Source organism: Anabrus simplex, chromosome 2 (assembly GCF_040414725.1).
Source record: "Anabrus simplex isolate iqAnaSimp1 chromosome 2, ASM4041472v1, whole genome shotgun sequence".
NCBI classification, from domain to species: domain Eukaryota; kingdom Metazoa; phylum Arthropoda; class Insecta; order Orthoptera; family Tettigoniidae; genus Anabrus; species Anabrus simplex.
Genome location: NC_090266.1, coordinates 207972858 through 207988602, shown reverse-complemented (window position 1 = coordinate 207988602; position 15745 = coordinate 207972858). Strand labels below are relative to the sequence as shown.

General features: G+C 41.2%; 1 protein-coding gene across 4 annotated transcripts in view; it reads left to right on the top strand.

The window, feature by feature from the left end:
* The window catches only part of LOC136864009 (structural maintenance of chromosomes protein 1A), a 679773-nt gene that overhangs the window by 381368 nt on the left and 282660 nt on the right, over window positions 1-15745 (top strand). For all 4 annotated transcript variants that reach the window (XR_010859243.2, XR_010859244.2, XR_010859242.2 and 1 more), the window contains exon 15: window positions 6567-6724. Coding sequence is in view for 1 of the 4 variants with exons in the window: in XM_067140505.2 (XP_066996606.2) it covers window positions 6567-6724 (158 nt within the window). In the remaining 3 variants the exon portion in view is untranslated. The remainder of the gene's footprint in view (window positions 1-6566; window positions 6725-15745) is intronic.

The window sequence follows — 15745 nt, the reverse complement described above, 5'->3', positions numbered from 1 at the left end:
CCACCAACAATGCCAACTCGTAATGCATTGCATTTCTAATTCACCTGTATTTCGGTAACAACTGGTAATTACATGTAATAAATATCATTTTGATCCGTATTGATGATATTTGATTAAAATAATAACAGTAAGTTATTTATTAAATTGACCACCTAATGACAATGACTTATTGTATTGATTAGGTGGTCAATTTAATAAATAACTTACTGTTATTATTCTAAACAACTGGTAATTCGTACATCTATGGTATTATTTTAACTCTGTTACGTGCAGATCAACTGTTGTATAAGTTTTATTGAATCCACATCTTCCTTTTCAGTACAATATTAGTTCATATCATGTGAACAGATCAACTGTCGCATAATCTTTCTCTTTTAGTAAAATTCCATATAATAACTTCACACAACCTTCGTTACATTAATGCACCGCACACCTCCAACATCCAAAGCTGAAGTCCCGCTGCCAAAAATGCCAACTGTAACGTATTGCATTTCTAACTCGCCTGCGTTTTGATCAGAGGAAATGTGCACGTCAATGACATTATTTAATCTTTGTCACATACAAATAAACTGCATTTCACGAAAATTAATACGTATAACACCGATTTACAAATTGTAAATGGGTTGGGCACAAATAAGGTTTAAACATATTTTTAAGTTATATTTTGCCGCAACCTACAGAAATTTACATATAAAACAGAATTATGTACAACTGAGTTTGTATAAAACGGTCTCAATTGTAAATAAATAAATAAATAAATAAATAAATAAATAAATAAATAAATAAATAAATAAATAAATAAATAAATAAAAACCCTATAATCTCGAATACCACCCGCCACCGAATACGACCCGCACCCTTATTTTGAAAGAACAAAATTAAAAGAAAAAAAAAGTGAAGTCAAAATTATTTACAATCTTTACTAACACACATCAAATGATTAGAAAATACAAATAAAAGTAAACAAACATTTCCAGAACAATATCCAACAAGTTCATTCATCATCACCGTCATCAGTACCAACTTCGGAACTTTCATCATCATCACCTTCCCACAAAATGTCATCATCGTTGCCATCCATAGCATTAGAAATGCTACATTTCCTGAAGCTCTTCTGTATTAGGTCTCCAGGTATACGATTCCATGCCGTCAAAATCCACGAACACAGCAGCTGAACTTCCGGGTGCTGAATGTGACCATTTGGTGTTAGTGTGTGATTATCAGCTGCCATCCATTCTGTATAGAGCTGTTTCAAGTCTGCCTTAAATGGACGGTTCACGCAGACATCCAGCGGCTGTAGCATAGACGTCATCCCGCCCGTAGTGACTGCTAGGTTGGTTTTCCCATCCTTGATATGTTTCTTCACAGCGTCTGTTGTGTGACAGCGGTAACTGTCGAGAACAAGCAAGCTCTTTTGTCCCAATAATGCACCAGTGCGACATTGCCAGACACACTTTACCCAGTCTTCCACAAGTGAACTGTCCATCCAGCCGGAGTTCTGAGATCTGACGATAACACCAGCAGGTAGATTTTTTTAGGAAGCGTCTTTGGCTTCAGAACAATGTACGGCGGCAATTTGGTTCCGTCGGTGGAAATACACAACATTACCATACACCGTTGTTTTTCATTACCACCTGTTCTAATGGTAACACTTTTTGCACCCTTAACATTCACAGTCCTGTCCACTGGCATTACAAAGTAGACTGGCGTCTGATCTGCATTGCCAATTTGGGAAAGCAAATATGCATTTTCCTTCCACAACCGAATTATGTGACGCTGAAACGACAATAAGTTCTCATCATAGGCACCAGGAAGGCGCTGTGAAATTGAGGTACGCCTTCGTACGCTCAACCCATTTCTTTAATAAAAATTACAAACCTATCCTTGGCTTGCCTTAACCCCTTCTGTTGAAAGTTCCTTTGCGATCTCTAATGCCATTAGCTGACACATTTCGGGTGACACACCTTATCCCAATTCCCGCCTTTCTGTCACATATTTATAAAGTTTTTTTCAATTTCTGGAAACTGTACACTCAGTCCACAAAAAGCTCTATGATCACCACTACATGTTAATAGCACATTTTTCTTCTTTCCCCAATCGCGAGTACACGACTTGTCAATATCGTATTTCCTACTGGCAGCACAATTTCCAATAATTTCGGCTTCTTGAACTACTTCCAGTTTCTCACTCACAGTAAAAGATTGCAAACTTTTTGTAGAATTCATGTTGATACTCCGAGAACGTGCGTGAGAAGCGTGGAAGTAGTGTATACTGAGAGCGGAGAGAGCATCGTTGCCAAGCTGCGCCGGCGGTGATGCCCGATTTATGCACATTCGGAAAGATAAATTTCCCAAAATTTTAAATAAGACCCGCACACTATTTTGGGAGCGATATTTTCGAAAAAATACTGCGAGTGGTACTCAACTTATACAGTAAATAAATAAATTACACCTTTGTTGAGAAACAAGCTTTATGTTCACAGAAAAGAAGACTAGTTAAACCCTTGCAAGAATGAAAGTCGTACATTGTGTCTTTCTGGTGCCAATTCCTACAGAGCAACTTTACATTATTTTGATGCCTCTATTGTTTTTTGTTGTTAAGTTCGTGTCTGGCGATTTTCATACTCATTCCGCAAACATTTCATTTAATGTTTTATGAGGTTCTCTGAATGAAAGTTGCTTTCAAGAAAACTTTGAGTTTAGAAGAGGTTGGAACAGCTGGGAACATCACCCCCAAATAAGCACTGAGCTATAAGGCATAATTGAGAACACAAGACCTTTTGTAAACTGTCTGAATCAGGTTGTCTGAGGTCTACATCAGCCAGTTGACTGATTTTTAGCTGTAAAGCTATTAAAAGAGATCGCCTCGTTACAGCCATACAGGCTAGATTACGTTTAGAGAAGGTGCCACAACATCAGTATTAGTGAGTGGACAGTAAAAAGAAGACTAAAAGAGGCTGATCTGTCTTCAAGACCTCTTACTGGCACCCATCTGACGCACCTGCATAAGTTAGCCCATCTTCAGTTTGCTGGAGAATGTCAGAATTGGACACAGGTCTTCTTCATTGATGAATCCATGTTCAACTTCAGCTTTGCAGGTGGAAGGGAGTGTGGAGAAGCCCTGGTGGGGGTTGGGAGCTTTATGCCACCTGTACTTTCGCAGCATGAACATCATACAGAGGAGGTTCCATCATTGTATGGAGAGGGGGTTGCTTCTCATGCCAGGACTAAGCTGGTGTTCATCGAAAATGGGGGCACTATGTGCACACTGGTACTAGAGAGGTTCTTCTTGAACATGTCATTCCTTTTGCTCCCTATATCGGAGAGAACTTTGTTTTAATGCATTTCAATGCCCATCCTCCTGCTGCTTGGTGTTTGTCAATATTCCTACAGGAGACAGAAATTGTCACTTTAGAATGGCTAGCACGAAGCCTCAACCTAAACCCTATCGAATATGTCTGCTTGGGCGTCAAGTCTTTCAACAGGGTGTTAATACTTTAGGCAAGCTTTGGGCAGTTCTTCTTCAAGAATGGGATGCTATACTACAAAATTATCTCATCACCTTAATTCCCAGCATATCGAAGAGGATACAAGCTGTTATTTCTTTAAATGGTGACAGAACATGTTGAATGTGCAAGTGGTTGTGCAATTCGTTAGAGGCCAGGGGTGTTTTAAAGTGGTGCTGTAGGAGGGTAATTCAAATGCCACCAAGGGAACAGTTTATGCACCTTCTATTCACTCTCATTTTACATGTCCATTTCTTGGTTAAAATAATTAATTTTGTTTAACCCTTTCGCACTCAGCCTATATGCAGGGGTTTGCTCGAAGTCGCACAAACTAATTTCTGTGGTTTTCCAAACCAAATTACAAAAAATCAACACGTAAATAGTTTAGCACATATTAAAATAAAATAAATCCCACTAATACAGGAAACTAGGAGCATTTCAGAAATGAATATACCTTGGAGGTATTGTTATTGGTAAGGCCAAAAAATTATTAAACTTCTAAAATAAATTTCAAAATATAAATTACGGTTATGACAGAAAGATCAGACATTATTGCATCTTTCTTCTTTGCTCTTAGACCAGAAAGAAAGAACATTTAATTCTGAATAATTTTATATCAATATGTTGTGTGTGCTGCAATTCACTCATGAAGCATGGCACAAAGTTATTCACCGTACATGTTACTGGCATTGATGTCAGGTCCTCATGGTCCAGTGCACAGTGAGCAGCTGTGACTGTGTCACTTCCCACATAACAGGAATCACTTTCGGCAAAAGAAGGTCATTATTGCTGTCTAAATCATGTGAAAATTCAAGGATATCGGCCTCATTCGGCCTTGAATATGGCCTAGCCATTACGATAAAAGGGATGCAAGCATGTGCAACAGCAGAGTAATGAGAAGGAGTAAAATTATAGTTTGCGAAGTACAGCAAACACATGATATACCAAAGAAACGAAATAAACTCTAAACTAAACTAAACTAAACTGATTGAAAGATCAAATTGTTGTATTCATAAGCCAACCAAAACAGATCCATGCAATTACAACTTCAAATAACCACAACATAAACATATATGGTCAACAGATATCATTTGTCGAAAATAAAAATATTTTGTAGGGCTGGTGGATATATCTATAGAGAAAAATGCAAATTCAATGCTGTAAGTTACTGTCACGATCAACTGTTGCCATTTAACAGCCTCGCAAATGACCAAAATCCGTAAATAGGATAGAGCCAATATATCGGCACCATGAGCTTTCTCGCCAAAACCTCTCGCACCCATAGATTGGCGTGAAAAGGAAGCCATTCTTTCTCAGTGTCAACTCAGTTAGTATAAGTTATACTTTTTGCCAGTCTGTTGAAACACGAAATATAACACTTGGAAAATCATTAAATACCTTTTTAAAAATTAATACTTTTACAGGTATGTTATAGTGTTCTAAGTACCAAATTTTGTGTTTGAACTGACTAGAGAAAGGTATAAGCTATCTAAACAAAAGAGATGCCTCTTTGAAACTTATACTGTCACACGGTGTAGTCACCACCATTGTGATGAGGTAGGAATTGGAACTATTTACCAAAGGCAATATTCGATAAATTTCCAAATTCTTTGAAATGATTTATTTAAGAAAAGACTAGGTAAACAACAGATAGCAAATCTGCCATCTGGGTGATTGGTCTAAATGCAGATCAATGGTGATTCATTGTGACTGTGATCATCTTCAGAATGTGTAGAATCCATTGCCAGCAGTGCAGAAATGATACTATTGCTGCACTATGCCTGTTCTCTGGATGGTGCTGCCTGAAGAATATCCAAAAGTGTATGTCAGGCAGCGGTTCCTTCATCTTCGGAATTAAATCAGAATCACAAGGGCTTAATTCTGAGGAACCGGGAGGATGGTTGAGCACTTCCCATCTCCATCAGGCATATAACTCTGCTACCAGTTGCACCACATGGATCCAAGCATTGTCCTGCAAAATGATGGGAGAAGTCTGCTAATGCTGGTTACAGGTTATGTTCCAAATATTAACTGTAATACTAGACATTCACTGTATCCTTGGGATACAATGTGTATTAGGATAATGCCATCCCAGTTGTTCACCAGAATCAGCATCACATTGCTGGGGCTCTGGTGAGCTGCTGATTTTTGTGGGGACCAGTTAATTTTCTAATTTTCATTTTTGGCTCATAAGATTAGGCCGTTGTGTTATCCAGCAAAACGATACAGCATAAGAAATCCTCCCCTTTGCACTCATAATGCTCCAAGTGGGTTTGTGCAGCATCTTATTGTTGCCATTCCTGAAATTCTATCAAGTGGTGCAGAACTTATCACAATGCAGTTCTTTTCATGCCCAGGTCGTCCTTCAGGATATGAAGCACAGTCTTGGGCATTATTCTTGTCTCTTGGTCTGACTCCTAAATTTTCTGCATGGTTTCCATTGCCAGCAACGGGTCAACAACCTGCACATCCTCTTCATTGGCACCAGGGTGTCCTATCTAAGACAGTTTGGCTACACGTTGGCATCCGTTATTGAAGACCTTTATGCACTGTGCCACTGTTCTGTAAGACAGCACTGATTCTTCACATGTTTTATGAAGACCTTGATGAAACTGACGCACTCGAGAACCACGGACTCCTGCAATCTCTATCCAGCTTCATTGTTTCTCTTTTGAGAAAATCATGGCCACTTACCTTTAGATCACCAGCTCTCAGACGATACTCCTCTTCACAACACAGCACATGTATAGTGGTGGATGGGTGAGTCCCTGTACTGTGAGGAAGGTTAAGTAACAACCTAACAACCTAACAAGTTTTGTAGGTGAGAAATACTGGGTTTGTTTCCTGGTGTATATACAGAAGTGTTGTGACTAGGATTTTACTGTTTAAAGAAGCCTTGGGGGTACAGGCTCAAACATCATCTTTAGTATGGTTGTTGAACTGTTTGACATAAAGGCTTTTCAGATATTTTTGTGTCCAGACATACTCTCTAAGGAACAACTGCTTTCGTTATGTTTTATGAATAACTTTGTTGCTAACTTTTGTGTAAATTTTGTTTTAGCCAAAGATTACAGAAATTGAACGAACTATGCGTAATCGAGATCAACAAATCCAGGAAATCAAGGAGAACATGAATAATGTGGAAGATTTCGTTTTTGCAAAATTCTGTTCCCAAATTGGAGTTGAAAACATTCGTCAATATGAGGAACGTGAATTGAGGTGAGGAATGCTCTGTTTCCTATGATGACATTAAAAGTACAATATAATAATAATCAGACATGAGGTTACCTTCGTAAGGAAGTAAACAGTACACCTTCTTACTCTGGTAATGTTTGTTCCATTCATTGCAAGTTTGATCCCAACCGAGGTCAAAAGCTTGTGCCATTTACTTCCGATATGTCAAGGAATTCTGATACGACAAAATTGTGGCACCGTGGTGTCTGCCAAGACTATTAGCTGTTGGAATTTATCGAATGAATATTTTCATTGTAATAGGTTTTCCCACTACTGCCAACACTGAATATTGTTTGGCTAAAAAAATTGAAAACCAGCACTTTCAGTTACACCTCATTAAAGAAAAGTAAACTCTTTCAACAGAATATCAGTTGTTGTACACTTTTGATTTAGTAATATTTCCATATTGTTTAAAAATACTGATCATATTTATTAGCATTTATATTTATTATGTGCTCTCTCGGGGGAGCCTGTCAACTCCTAGAGGGCACGTCCCCAGGTGGCAGATGGGGGCAGAGCTGGTGAAGATACCTTGGAAATGAAACTGCGGACCAACAGGCAGCCGTCTTTTGAGAAAATCATAGCCACTTACTGTACCTTTAGATCACCAGCTCTCAGGCGATACTCCTCCTTGCAACACAGCACATGTGTAGTGGTGGATGGGAGAGTCCCTGTACTGTGAGGGGCTTTATAATGCTGGAACACCCTCTCTCCAGGGGTCATAAATATGGAGGGCCCCAGATCAGGTTTATGAGTGAAGTCCATAACGGTTGCAACTGTGGAGAAGCTGGAATTCGGAACAGTGTGGCTGGCGGAATTAGCATCCTAGTACTCAGCATTAGTAAGAGTAAAAGGTATTTGCCCAAAACTATGGGCGTTTATGTGAGAGTTAGCATTTCTTCTCCATGTTAGGAGCTGCTACGAAAGGCGTCTGCTATTCAGGTTAGGGATGGTGTAAATTCCTGCTGGCAGTAGCTCTAAAATGCCCGACGCCAGGCTGTGGCGACAAGCTGGTCGGTAACTCCGTCGCAACCCATGAATCATGTCTACGTCAATTTTGTCGGATAATGCTAGGCCGTCCCCCAGAAGGGACGCACGTCGGCCTCGCCTGACCGCCGCGACAAATGGACAAGGGCTACTGGTTCAAGGGCAGAACAAGCTAAAGAAGCTAGCTCAAGACAAACAACATTTGCGCATCGCCGCGCTCATCACTGGGACTCTTACTGGACGCAGTCGTGAACTAGCAGCGATGCTGAAAGAATGGAAAGCGGACATTGCATTTGTGCAAGAAGCACATTGGAAAGGCCAGAAATCTTGTGACATCGGAGATGGCTATAAACTGATCTACGATGGTACATCCAACAGGAATGGTGTTGCCATCATTGCCTGCGCCAGCCTGCGAGATCGAGTTGCTGAGGTTCATTGCAATTCAGACCACCTTATGTCAGTTACAGTTGACACTCTTTCTTCTCGACTATCTTCTCTGCATATGCGTCACAATCTGGCTGTGGTGACCTAGAAGAGGAACAGTTTTGGCAGGAGCTCCAAGATTATGTTTCAGCTTGTCCTCAAGATGAGTTTCTTCTGTGGTGATCTTAAAGGGCATGTTGGTCACACCAAGAATGGTTATAGCTGCCATGGTGGTAGTGGCTACGGTATCCAAAATGATGATGGAACTCAAATTTTGGATTATGCCGAGGCAAATGACTTGGTTATTGGTAACACATTTTCCAGAAAGCGCATCAGCCACCTCATCACCTAACACTAGTGGTGACTATAGCAGCCAAATTGGCTTTATCCTTGTTCGAGGCTGTGATCTCAGACTAGTATTAGATCTGAAGGTCATACCATCTGATTGTGTAGCCCCTCAACATGAGCTGCTCACAGCAGACTTAAGGATCTGTAAACATCGTAGAGGTGGAGGGAAAGATCAAGTGGTGGAAGCTTAAAGATCAAAAGGAGACTCTAGCAGGCAGTGTAAATTTTCCTCCCATCGACCTGAATGTGATTGAGAACACATGGACCACATTCTGCAAATCTATCACTGCAACCGCCACAGCAACCTTGGGTACAGCAAAACCTAGTTCCCACTGTATTGACAAGCAAACGTAGTTATGGACGTCCCAAGTCCAAGGAAAGGTGCATGAAAAGAAGAAGGCATATAGAAACTGGAATTCACAAAAGACTCCAGACAACAGGGACAGATATGTCGTAGCCAAATGTGAGGCTAAGAAAGCTTTCGCTGAAGGTAGGTGCAGTTGCTAAAATGCTAAAAAGCTGGAATTCGGAACAGTGTGGCTGGCGGAAGTGGCATCCTAGTACTCAGGATTAGTAAGAGTAAAAGGTATTTGCCCAAAACTATGGGCGTTTATGTGAGAGTTAGCATTTGTTCTCCATGTTAGGAGTGGCTACGAAAGGCGTCTGCTCTTCAGGTTAGGGGCGGTGTAAATTCCTGCTGGCAGTAGCTCTAAAATGCCCGACGCCAGGCTGTGGCGACAAGCCACTGGATTCAACGGAAGGAGAGAAAACTATCTTTCAGCTGGCAAAAGCTACAACAAAGTCAGCACAGGATATTGCACTATGTGTGCGTAAAAGGCAATGATGGTCAGCGATTACAGGGCAAACAAGACATCCTCAAACATTGGCAACAACACTTTGAAGAGAATTCCAACATTGAGTTCCCACATCCTCCTATTCCAGAAAATAATCCAACATCAGGTCCTATCTCATACATCACACCAGAGGAAGTCACCAACACCATCAGAAGTATGAAGAACTAAAGAAGCGCCAGGATCTTCTGGTAGATTTCTGGAAGTTGCAAGAACCCGCGATCAACTGGCTGACCAACTTTTTCAGTGCCGTAGTTGACTCTGACTCTGTTCCCAGTGATTGGGCAACAAGCATCACTGTGCCTATCTTTAAGCAAAAAGTTGACCCAGCAGAATGTGCAAATTACCGTCCAATGAAGATTTTTGAGAGAATCCTCGATTGATAGCTGCGTGGCATCGACAGCATTAGCACCAACCACTGCGGCTTCACCAAAGGTGCTGGAACAACTGACGCCATCTTCGCTGAAAGAATGCTCATTGAAAAGCACCGAGAGAAACAACAGCTACTGCATATTGCCTTCATTGATCTTGAAAAGGCCTTAGACAATTTTCCACATTGTGTGATCTGGTATGTACTTCGTGACCATGATGTACCAGAAATGCTTATCATTTGGATCAAGATGCTTTACACGAACACCACAAGTCATGTACATTGTGTTTTCGGCATTCCGGAGAGCTCCCCAGTGAAAGTCGGTGTACCCGTTCCTCTTTGTTCTCGTCACGGACACAATCACATGAGACCTACAGAGGAGTGTCCCTTGGACTCTCTTATACGCAGATGACGTCACACTTGCTGATACCACCAAAAGTGAATTGCAGTGTCAAGTTGAAGATTGGAACAGCCGTTTCTCACAATACAGTCTTAGTCTGCATAAAAAGTAGACTGAATACCTGGAATCCATCCCAAGCAGTGGCTCTATTCAAGTTGATGGAGAGTCCTTAACAAAGACTGTAAGCTTCAGGTATCTAGGATCTTGGCTACAGATTGATGGTGGGATACGTGATGAATTGTGAAGTAGGATAAAGGCAGCCTGTGGATGAGATGGACGGAGGTCATAGGTGTACTCGCCGACAGAAGGATGCCACTACATTTGAAGTCGAAAATATACCGCATGGTAGTACGTCCTGTTGCTTTATACGGTGTTGAATGTTGACCAGCTGACAAAGCTACAGAGCGCTAATTACACACCATGGAAATACGCATACTCCGTTGGTCGACGGGCATCACACTCCTGCATCATGTCAAAAATGACACCGTCTGCCAGCAAATGGGCATTTCACCCATCACTAAGAAGGCACGGGAAAACCGTCTCCAATCGTATGGTCATGTCCTGCGTCCTGCACCTGGAACAGTTGCCAATTTCACCCACAACTTTGAAATTAATGGGCAACGACCACGCAGACGTCCAAAGCAGCGCTGAAATAACACAGTGAATGCTGATGTGAAGACTCTGGACTTAAGACCACGTGATGCCCTATCATCATCATCATCATCATCAACATCATCATCAATGTCCCACTCCAGTCGCCCGGGTGTGGTTAACAAGCCTCCTCCACTCCTTTCTGTCCTTCCAGTTTTCCTGCTCCATTACTTCCGCCACATCCAATCCAGCTTCTCTAATGTCCTTCCAAATCTGATCCATCCACCTTCTTCTCGGTCTTCCAACTGGTCTCTTTCCCTCAACTTCTCTTTCTAATTCCCTTCTTGCTACCCATTCCTTTCCCATTCTTTTTACATGTCCGAACCATCCCAGTCTTGCTTTCTGTATCTTCTGTACTAACGGTTCTATATTGAGCTCTTCTCTGATTTTAATATTTTGAATTCTATCTCTTCTAGTTTTTTTTTTCGATGCTCTTAAAAATTTCATTTCTACTGCTTGGATCTTACTACCTTGTCTCTTATTAGTTACCAGCGTTTCTAGTCGTATGTTACAATTGGTATGAAATACTGTTTCTATAATGTTAATTTTGTTCTCTTCAGTACTTTGTCATCCCATAAAAGCTCTCCGACTTGATGATAAAACGTTGTACCTTTACTTAGTCTGTTATTAATTTCAGGATTGATTTCATTACTTCCATTAATAATGCTACCCAGATATGTAAACTGTTCTACATTCTCTAACTGTTCTCCGTATATGTTCACTTGGCTTCACTTTGTCTTTTTTCTGCAGTGCACGACTACAGTTTTCTTTTTACTAATTATCATTCCAAACTCCTCCAGATTTTCATTCCAAATGTCCAGTCTTCTTTGTACTTCATTTTCTCCCTTTCCCCAAATCACCACATCATCTGCAAATACCAAAGCATTCACTTCATCACTACTGATACTCTGTTTTACACGTTTTATGATTTCATCCATCAATATAATAAACAATAATGGCGACAGTCCACTTTCTTGCTTGAGACCTTTTTTTTAAATAAAATATTTCAGATTCACCACTCCCCACTTGTACACTGCTTTTACTCTCATGATACAACATTTTTATCTTGTTAGTTAATGATTTTGATACATTCCTTTTCAGTAGGCATTCCCATACATGTTTTCTCTTAACTGTATCATAAGCTTTTTTCAAATCAAAAAATACGAAGATGAATTCCTTGTTCCTTTCCAGGTGTTTTTCCATTATCGTTCACACTGTAAATATCAATTCCATTGTTGATCTATTCGGTCTAAAGCCATATTGTTCTTCCTCTAACTGTGTTTCTATGATATCCCTCAGTCTTTTGTCTATGACTTTTTATTTTTAGCCCATGTAATAATAGAGTTAGACCTCTATAATTTTCACATTATTTTCTTCCTATTTCTTTTTTTGAACAGTGGAACGGTGCTTCCTTGTTGCCAATCTTCAGGTATCCTTTCATCCTTCCATATGGCATTGAGGGCTCTGTATAACCACTGTAGTCCAATGCTTCCTGCTGTTTTAATCATACGAGCATTGAATTCATCTTTCCCACTTGCTTTACCTTTGGTCATTGCTTTCTTTGCCCTTTCAAGTTCCAACCATGTTATCAGGTTCTCTTCTTCTTCTCCATCTCTTATTTCCATTTTCTAATCTCCTTCTTCCTCCGAGCAGTCATCATCATTATAAAGTTTTTCAAATACACTGACTGACAGAGCAAATGCAACACCAAGAAGGAGTGGTCAGAACTTTATGCCAATTGCAGGGTAGACTGACGTCACTGAGGTATGCTCATGATGTGAAATGCGCCGCTGTGCTGCGCACGTAGCGAACGATAAATGGGACACGGCGTTGGCGAATGGCCCACTTCGTACCGTGATTTCTCAGCCGACAGTCATTGTAGAACGTGTTGTCGTGTGCCACAGGACACGTGTATAGCTAAGAATGCCAGGCCGCCGTCAACGGAGGCATTTCCTGCAGACAGACGACTTTACAAGGGGTATGGTGATCGGGTTGAGAAGGGCAGGTTGGTTGCTTCGTCAAATCGCAGCCGATACCCATAGGGATGTGTCCACGGTGCAGCGCGTGTGGCGAAGATGGTTGGCGCAGGGACATGTGGCACGTGCGAGGGGTCCAGGCGCAGCCCGAGTGACGTCAGCACGCGAGGATCGGCGCATCCGCCGCCAAGCGGTGGCTGCCCCGCATGCCACGTCAACCGCCATTCTTCAGCATGTGCAAGACACCCTGGCTGTTCCAATATCGACCAGAACAATTTCCCGTCGATTGGTTGAAGGAGGCCTGCACTCCCGGCGCCCGCTCAGAAGACTACCATTGACTCCACAGCATAGACGTGCACGCCTGGCATGGTGCCGGGCTAGAGCGACTTGGATGAGGGAATGGTGGAACGTCGTGTTCTCCGATGAGTCACGCTTCTGTTCTGTCAGTGATAGTCACCGCAGACGAGTGTGGCGTCGGCGTGGAGAAAGGTCAAATCCGGCAGTAACTGTGGAGCGCCCTACCGCTAGACAACGCGGCATCATGGTTTGGGGCGCTATTGCGTATGATTCCACGTCCCCTCTAGTGCGTATTCAAGGCACGTTAAATGCCCACCGCTACGTGCAGCATGTGCTGCAGCCGGTGACACTCCCGTACCTTCAGGGGCTGCCCAATGCTCTGTTTCAGCAGGATAATGCCCGCCCACACACTGCTCGCATCTCCCAACAGGCTCTACGAGGTGTACAGATGCTTCCGTGGCCAGCGTACTCTCCGGATCTCTCACCAATCGAACACGTGTGGGATCTCATTGGACGCCGTTTGCAAACTCTGCCCCAGCCTCGTACGGACGACCAACTGTGGCAAATGGTTGACAGAGAATGGAGAACCATCCCTCAGGACACCATCCGCACTCTTATTGACTCTGTACCTCGACGTGTTTCTGCGTGCATTGCCGCTCGCGGTGGTCCTACATCCTACTGAGTCGATGCCGTGCGCATTGTGTAACCTGCATATCGGTTTGAAATAAACATCAATTATTCATCCGTGCCGTCTCTGTTTTTTCCCCAACTTTCATCCCTTTCGAACCACTCCTCCTTGGTGTTGCATTGTCACTGTCAGTCAGTGTACATTGTCATCACCTTCTGAAGACCGTTTTCGTCATGTACTATGGATCCGTCTTCCCTCTCTAATGCCTTGATATTTTCTTGATTTATTCTTTTTGATTTTGTTACTCTGTATAATAGTTTCTGATTTCCTCAACTATCTTGCTCGATTTTGTTGGTAAACTCTTCCCAACATATCTCCTCTTCTTCCTTGATACTCCTCTTTACTTGTAGTTTCAGTATTTTGTATTCCACATGTAACCTTTCTGTCTTATTCTCATCCCTCTGTTACGTTTTTTGCTTTTCCTTATCCATTTCTTCCTTCACCTTGTTCCTTTCTTTTATTTCTGTTTTTATTTTGTCTGTCCACCAGTGTGTCTCTTTTCCCTTAACCTTTGCTTTTGTTTTCCCACATACCTCAGTTGCTGCTTCCACAAATGTCTGTCTTAAATTGTCCCACTCTTCTTCTCAACTTCGTATTTTCATGTTAGGCAACTTCCTTTTTATACAATCTTGGAATGCCATTCTTTTATCCTCCTCCTCCAATTCCCTAATCCTGATCTTTGGTTTCTTCTTCAATACAATTTTAGGGAATTTTACTTGTTTTCATTCCACAATCAGTATTCTATCATCACCTTCCATTCTTTCACTGGGGTTTATCTTCGTATTCATGATGTATCTTCCCCATTCTCGGTCTGTGATTATAAAATCAATGAGTGTTCCATACTGTCCATCCCAACTGTATGGCTGATCTTATGGCTATTCCCCTTCATAAACCATATGTTCTTTATTATCAGGTTATTTCTGATACAAAAGTTCAACAGTTTCTCTTCATCTTAATTTCTATCGCCATATCCATATGGGCCCAGATCATTCTCATATCCCATTCTATCAGTTCCTGCATGAGCACTCAGATCTCCCATTATCATGATCCCATCTCCAACGTGGATTTCATCCATCAATATAATAAACAATAATGGCAACAGTGCACTTCCTTGCTTGAGACCTTTTTTTGTATAAAATGTTTCAGATTCACCACTCCCCACTTGTACACTGCTTTTACTCTCATGATACAACATTTTTATCTTGTTAATTAATGATTTTGATACATTCCTTTTCAGTAGGCATTCCCATACATGTTTTCTCTTAACTGTATCATAAGCTTTTTTCAAATCAAAAAATACGAAGATGAATTCCTTGTTCCTTTCCAGGTGTTTTTCCATTATCGTTCACACTGTAAATATCAATTCCATTGTTGATCTATTCGGTCTAAAGCCATATTGTTCTTCCTCTAACTGTGTTTCTATGATATCCCTCAGTCTTTTGTCTATGACTTTTTATTTTTAGCCCATGTAATAATAGAGTTATACCTCTATAATTTTCACATTATTTTCTTCCTATTTCCTTTTTTGAACAGTGGAACGGTGCTTCCTTGTTGCCAATCTTCAGGTATCCTTTCATCCATCCATATGGCATTGAGGGCTCTGTATAGCCACTGTAGTCCAATGCTTCCTGCTGTTTTAATCATACGAGCATTGAATTCATCTTTCCCACTTGCTTTACCTTTGGTCATTGCTTTCTTTGCCCTTTCAAGTTCCAACCATGTTATCAGGTTCTCTTCTTCTTCTCCATCTCTTATTTCCATTTTCTTATCTCTTTCTTCCTCCGAGCAGTTATCATCATTATAAAGTTTTTCAAATACATTGTCGTCACCTTCTGAAGACCGTTTTCGTCATGTACTATGGATCCGTCTTCCCTCTCTAATGCCTTGATATTTTCTTGATTTATTCTTTTTGATTTTGTTACACTGTATAATAGTTTCTGATTTCCTCAACTATTTTGCTCGATTTTGTTGGTAAACTCTTCCCAACATTTCTCTTCTTCTTCCTTGATACTCCT